Source organism: Corvus brachyrhynchos, unplaced genomic scaffold (genome assembly GCF_000691975.1).
Source record: "Corvus brachyrhynchos isolate BGI_N302 unplaced genomic scaffold, ASM69197v1 scaffold130, whole genome shotgun sequence".
In the NCBI taxonomy this organism is placed as follows: Eukaryota; Metazoa; Chordata; class Aves; order Passeriformes; family Corvidae; genus Corvus; species Corvus brachyrhynchos.
The window spans coordinates 1,329,425-1,335,114 of NW_008236193.1; the positions used below are offsets into that span (position 1 = coordinate 1,329,425).

The 5,690-nt window shown below is 62.0% G+C and overlaps 2 protein-coding genes across 2 annotated transcripts in view; one reads left to right on the top strand and one right to left on the bottom strand.

The window, feature by feature from the left end:
- Nucleotides 1-5,690, bottom strand: part of LOC103620972 (KN motif and ankyrin repeat domain-containing protein 3) — an 11,591-nt gene that overhangs the window by 4,678 nt on the left and 1,223 nt on the right. The window contains exons 2-3 of the mRNA XM_008639721.2: nucleotides 1,390-1,464; nucleotides 8-1,098 (exon numbers count right to left, since the gene is read on the bottom strand). Of these exons, the coding sequence (XP_008637943.2) occupies nucleotides 8-1,098; nucleotides 1,390-1,426 (1,128 nt within the window). The 5' untranslated portion in view covers nucleotides 1,427-1,464. The remainder of the gene's footprint in view (nucleotides 1-7; nucleotides 1,099-1,389; nucleotides 1,465-5,690) is intronic.
- The window catches only part of ANGPTL4 (angiopoietin like 4), a 44,159-nt gene continuing 40,518 nt past the window's right edge, over nucleotides 2,050-5,690 (top strand). Inside the window, exons 1-2 of the mRNA XM_017739070.1 lie at nucleotides 2,050-2,096; nucleotides 4,703-4,875. Coding sequence (XP_017594559.1) covers nucleotides 2,050-2,096; nucleotides 4,703-4,875 — 220 coding nt within the window. The remainder of the gene's footprint in view (nucleotides 2,097-4,702; nucleotides 4,876-5,690) is intronic.

Sequence of the window (5,690 nt, forward strand, 5' to 3'; positions counted from 1 at the left end):
CGCCCACATCCCTGCGCCCCCGTGTGCCGCCGCCTGGTGCATCCCCGCTCTCCTGCTGCGACCGGTAGTAGAAGACGGCATCTGTCATGGCCCGGTCCTCACCCACTGCCACAGAGCGGCACGGCCTCTCAGCCACCCTGGGGCTCCTGCCTGGCCAAGCCCTGATGCCCCGCTCCGGCACAGCCAGCTTCTCTGTCAGCTTCCTCAGCTCTACAATTTTGCTCGTTCGCCCCTTCGCTGGCTCTGCTTCACTCTCTGGCCCCGTGCGGGGCGGCTCCTCAGCCCCTGTCCCTGCCTCAGAGCCAGAGGGGTGATACAGTGCCTCGCCAGGCTCTGCTGACAGCTTCTCCAGCAACTTTGCCTTCTCCCTCTTCAACTCATAGATCTGCATCTCCAGGAGGGGGATGGTTTTCACCTGCTCCTCCAGGTCCCGGAGCTGCCGCAGGGCTGCAGCCATCTGCTCCCGCACGTGCTGCAGCGGGGCCGTGCTGAGCCCCGCAGCCGGAGTGCTGCGCCCCGAGCTGCCAGGGCTCACCCGGCCCCAGCCCGCCTGGCCTTCGGAGCCCACCGGCACCCAGTGGGGTGGCTGGCTCAGGGCGCCCGGCAGGCCACTGTGGGAGGGACCGCCAGTATCCTGCAAATGGCCCTGCTCCTGCTCCAGCCTCCTGCTCGTCTCCAGCAAGGTCTTCTCCACCCGCGGGTTTCGCACAAGGCACTTGCGGGTGGGAGGTGGAAGCAGCCGTACTGGTGGTGGTGAGATGGGGTGGGAGGCTGGCTTGCTCGCAGGCTCCAGGGGTGCTCGGCCGTGCGGGGACAGCAGCAGCGCAGTCCTGCCCTCCTCGCTGGCCGTGGAGGTGAGGGACTCGGTGGAGGTCCAGGCGCTGGCGTGGCTGCTGGGGCTGCGCAGGGTGCTGGATGGTGCACGGGACCCTTTTGCCCTGCGAGGCAGTGGCACTTTCTTGAGTGTTTGGCCACTTTCAATATCATCAACATATTTCAGGAAATCAAGGTCCAGCAGGAAGCCGTAGGGGGTTTCCACGGAATACGAGCTCTTCTCTCCATCGTCCTGGTCCCGGTACAAGAACGGGCCCCCAAGATCTGCAAGAGGAGCAGGGACAGTAAGGCAGGGACCTGGTGGAGACAGGACGGCTTTTCCAACTGGGTTATAACTGCAGAATTTGCAGCCTGCAGGCCCCTCCCCTCCATGATGTGTGATGTGTCTGTCTCCAGCACCCTCGGTGCCATAGGGCGTCACAGGGTACCCACTCCATGTCAGGGCTGGTGCTGCAGTGAGGAACTCCACGGGGCTGGGAGGGGACAGCTCAGCCCTGCCACCCCCCTCGCACTCCTTCCACTGTCACTACCTGGTGACAGCCCTGGTCTCTTTACCTGGGAGGTTCTGGTTCAGGGGTGCCGGCTGAGCCATCTTCTCCCCAGAGTGCTGCTGACCAGGGGACCATCAACCTGCAACAACGAGACCAAACCCTGTGACCCCAGGGCTGGCGAGCCCCAGGCAGACACACAGCCCTGCTGCCCGCCCGGGGAGAGCCCTCTGGCTGCCCCCCGTCATCTGCCAGGTCCCCTGGCCTCCCCCAGCCCAGGGCTGACACTGGAGCCGGTGGCCGGGCGCTCACAGTGCTGCCTGTGGGGCCGGGATTGTTTGTACATTTAAGGAATGCTCCGCAGCTCGGCTGGGATGGCCATGCTGCCAGCTCCGAGGGTCACGAGTTGGAGCTTGGCCATACAGTGGGAGCAGGCCAGGAAAAAAAGGAGGCTGAAACCTGTATAGGTGCAATACTCAGTGCGAAGTTTGCTTTGGATAAAGGGAACCGATGCTTTGGCAAAGCCACGCGACTGCAGGGAGCTGCCAGCACCCATCAGTGCTGCGTGTGATGTCCATTCTTGCTGCCCAGGGTGCACCACAAGGCCTCAGGGGTGTCCTGAGGGGCCAATGACCTCCAGGAGAGACCTGACTGCTTTTCCCTATCAATAACATGGGATAAGGCAGAGGGGAATGAAATGGGAGCCTGGTTTTCCCAGGAGCCAGGCATGGACACGCTGGAGGAGAGCAAACAGGATACAGCTGTGGTCCAGAGGTGAGCTCATGGCTGGGGATGCCACCATCTGTGAGCACTGAGCTGGGACCTGCTGCAACATCTGGCAGAATCTGGATGCTGGGGCCCAGGTGTGAAGTGCTCCTGGAGCAGGATGGGACAACAGCACCTTGGGAGCACCCATGGCTGCTGTGCATGGCATCAGGGTCTCGGTAGCTCTGCCCATGGGGCACAGGTGGCTGAGCAGCTGTTGGTGGGCAGAACATTTGGCACTGGACTATTTTGAGAAGAAAGCAGGGGAGGAGGAATGCCACGAAGGAATGGTGGCTTGGGCTCAGCCCTCAGGCAACCTGAGGCTCGGCGCTGCCCAGGGAACAGTGCAGGATCTGGCCTTGGCTGCACAGAAACCCCCACATCCGCCCCTCGCCCCCGCTGCTCACGCCGATGTCGCAGCCACTCCCTGGCCCCGGCGCTGCAGCCTCCAGCCCTCGGCTCGCCCTGACCCCGTGGAGCCAGCAGAGCAGCTGTGGCAGCGCCAGGCCAGGCTCAGGCCGGGCACCGCGGCAGCCTCCCACCCCCGGCCCAGTGCACAGGGTTGGGGGCTGAGTCCAACTGGGCAGAGATAAAACACTTCCCACTAGTCACCGGGATGGATTCTGGGGCTCTCCCACTCCTCTGCCAACCCATCCACAGCCGATGCACATCCCAAATTCCACCTCCCTCAGGATCATCCCAGCTTCAAGCTGGCACCCATTCCACCTCTTCTGGGAACATCCTGGCTCCATGCTGGCATCCACCGTTCCTAGCTGCTGGCTTCATGCCCAAGAGGGTCCACACATCCCCCACCTCGTCTAATCCCTCCCACCCTGGGAAGTGTTTGGCTTCCTCCTCTGCATGGCCCTTGCTGCAGGTAATTAAACAGTGCTGGGGCCAGGACAAACTTCCCACCGGGCTCCACACACGTTGTAAATCAAACAAGAGGAAGAGAGAGCAACAGGAGCCAGAGCCAGCGGGTGCGTTTCCTCGGGGGGAAGTGGCCGGCAGCTCCCTTCCGCCGCCTGGCCGGGTATTGTCCTGCCTGGGGACAGGAAAAACCTCCTCTGCCGAGGCCTGGAAGCCTCCCACACCACTGCAGCAGCAAAGGTACCCTTTGCACCAGCACTGCTCTGGTGTCCCCTCCACTGAGCTGGGGACAGGCTGCTCATCACCTGCCACCTCCTATGGCCCTTCAGCTGACGTCAGCAGCTGCATCCTGACTGTGGGGGACATCCTCCCACTGCTTCCAGACCCCACTTCTTTTGGTCTGACAGGACGGGCTGGACCCAGGGCAGGAGTTTCTGTCTTCATCCAGCTCCAAAAAAGGTGATGGGACCTGCCAGCTCCCAACCACGTCCAAATGGCCCCAGAGACCCCATGATGTTCAAACCCTCCTGCGAGGTGCAAACACCCCCCAAGCTCTCTGGGCCGTGCACACTGTCCCTGGGCTGCGGAAGAGGCGTGGGGCTGGACTGGAGCAGTGGGGGCGGATGGTCCCAGTGTGCAGCAGGTTGAGTCCCCGCACCTGGGGCCCAGCCACTGTCAGCACCAGCCAGACCTGGCTGCCACGACCATGGCACCACTCAGGCAGCCGCCCTCCACGTGGGCTGAAGTCTTGGTGGGGCTAATTGTACCAGCCACTTTGGTGCCAAAGGCTGATTTTCAGCAGCTTCAGCTGCTCCCTTGGGCACTGGTGCAGGTTGCTGAAGGGGCTGGGCACATGGACCCCTGAGGGGGGCCCTTACATGATCCCAGCTCCCTTTGGAAGCAATGAGTGTTGTTTCTAGCCCTGGTGTTTTGACAGAAAAGCAGGATGGTACAAGCAAAGGACTGGCAGGGAGGCTTGGCAGCGAGGGGAAGAGGTGGAGGATGCGCAGGGACCCAACCACCCCCGTGGAGGCAGGGCTATGCTTTGCCCTGGGCTCAAACCTGTATTTTCCCCTCGTGCTGTTGTACCAATGCCAACATGAGAAACTTGGAGCCAAAAACTGGAGCTGCTCCGCTCGGTTACAATAAGAAGCCATGCCAGGGATGAAGGAGGCTGGGCATCCTGGCACAGCCCAGGTACCACCTGGTCCTCATGCCCCAGCCCCAGCTGCAGGCAGCACTCTGGGACCTCTGGCCTCATGGGGCAATTTCCCCTTGGGGTTCCCAAGCTCCTGGACTGGCAGAGGAGAGGTCTGGGGGAGCTGCTCCCAAAGCTTGCGACCTTTGGGCCCTTTCCCTCTCCAGGGGCACAGCTGTAGCAGCCCTCGGCCCGGTTCAACCACCTGCTGCAGTGCAGCGCGAGCTGCTCCACCGGCGCGGCCGGGGCTGGACACAGGGAGGGTTCTCCCCAGCTCTCCTCCTGAGCCAAAATACTGAGGTCATGAGGAATGTGAGAAGAACAGAGTCCAGAGCAGCCCTGGCCAGCGCAACTTGATTTCTCTCATCCAGGCACGCTTCCCTCGTAGCTCTGTGCAGGCGATAAGCCCTGAAGCTTGGAACTGAGGCTGTTCCAAAGTTAAAGGGAAATCACCGAGCAAGCACACGGCTTCCTCCACTGCCAGCAACCTGCCAGGATTCAGGCTTCTCGCACACAGCCAGCTGTCACACGTGCCTGTCACCTGCAGCGTCACCTGCCAGCACTGTGGCTGGGTGCAGCAGGAGGTACCCAGGGCTCATGACACCTTCCTGTCCCTGTCCCCTGTTGCAGGGGCTGTATGGGAGGGCCTTTGTCTATTTGCCCAGGCCACCTTGGCCACGCTGTCTATGCTGGAGCTTCTCCTGGAGGAGTCGGATCCAGGTGGGTGGGTGCACAACACCGACCCAGGGAGAGAAAGGGAAATGCTTCGATCATCTCAACAGCCTAATTTCAGGGTTGGACTGTTATTTCTGGAGTTGTTGTCATTGATGGCCCAGTTGGCTAGGAGGCCAAAGGGGCTGCCCACACTCTGCACCCGCTCCAGCCCCTCAAGGACCTCCCTGAGCTCACACACGACCTGGACAACAGGTGTACAGTCCACACACAGACTCACGCCCGTGGGGATCAGCTCTACCAGCCCCCTCACACCTATAGCGCTATAGGCTCCCTACAGCTTCACTAGAGAACATCAACCCCTTTCCTCGAATCCTCACCACAGCTGCCCACCAGCACCTTCCACCAACACCTCCCGATTCCCTCGGTCCTGCTGACAACACATGGGATCAGCAGCAATGGCCTGGGCTCATCCTGCTGTCAGGAGGGGCTCGGAGATGAAATGTTTAAATTTACACCCAGGGTGCCCAGGTACAGCTGGGGTACACACAGAGCACCGTGCACAACCCCATGGCGGGTTCTACATGTGCACACACAAGCACCCCAAACCCCGCAGCACCCCTGTGCCCTTCAGCACCCCAGAGGGGCCTGCAGCAGCCTGGGGTGCCAAGTCACAGCCTCAGCCCTGCGGGTTCCACCACCCGGGGAACGCACAGCACACCCAGCCCGAACAGGTCCCCAGGACCCCAGGGAGTCTCCAGAATCCCCAGCCCTGCAGTTCCCCAGCTCCCTGGGAGTCCACCAGCATCCCCAACCTTACGGGTTCCCGGCGCCCCTGGGCGACCTCCAGCACCCCGGGGTGC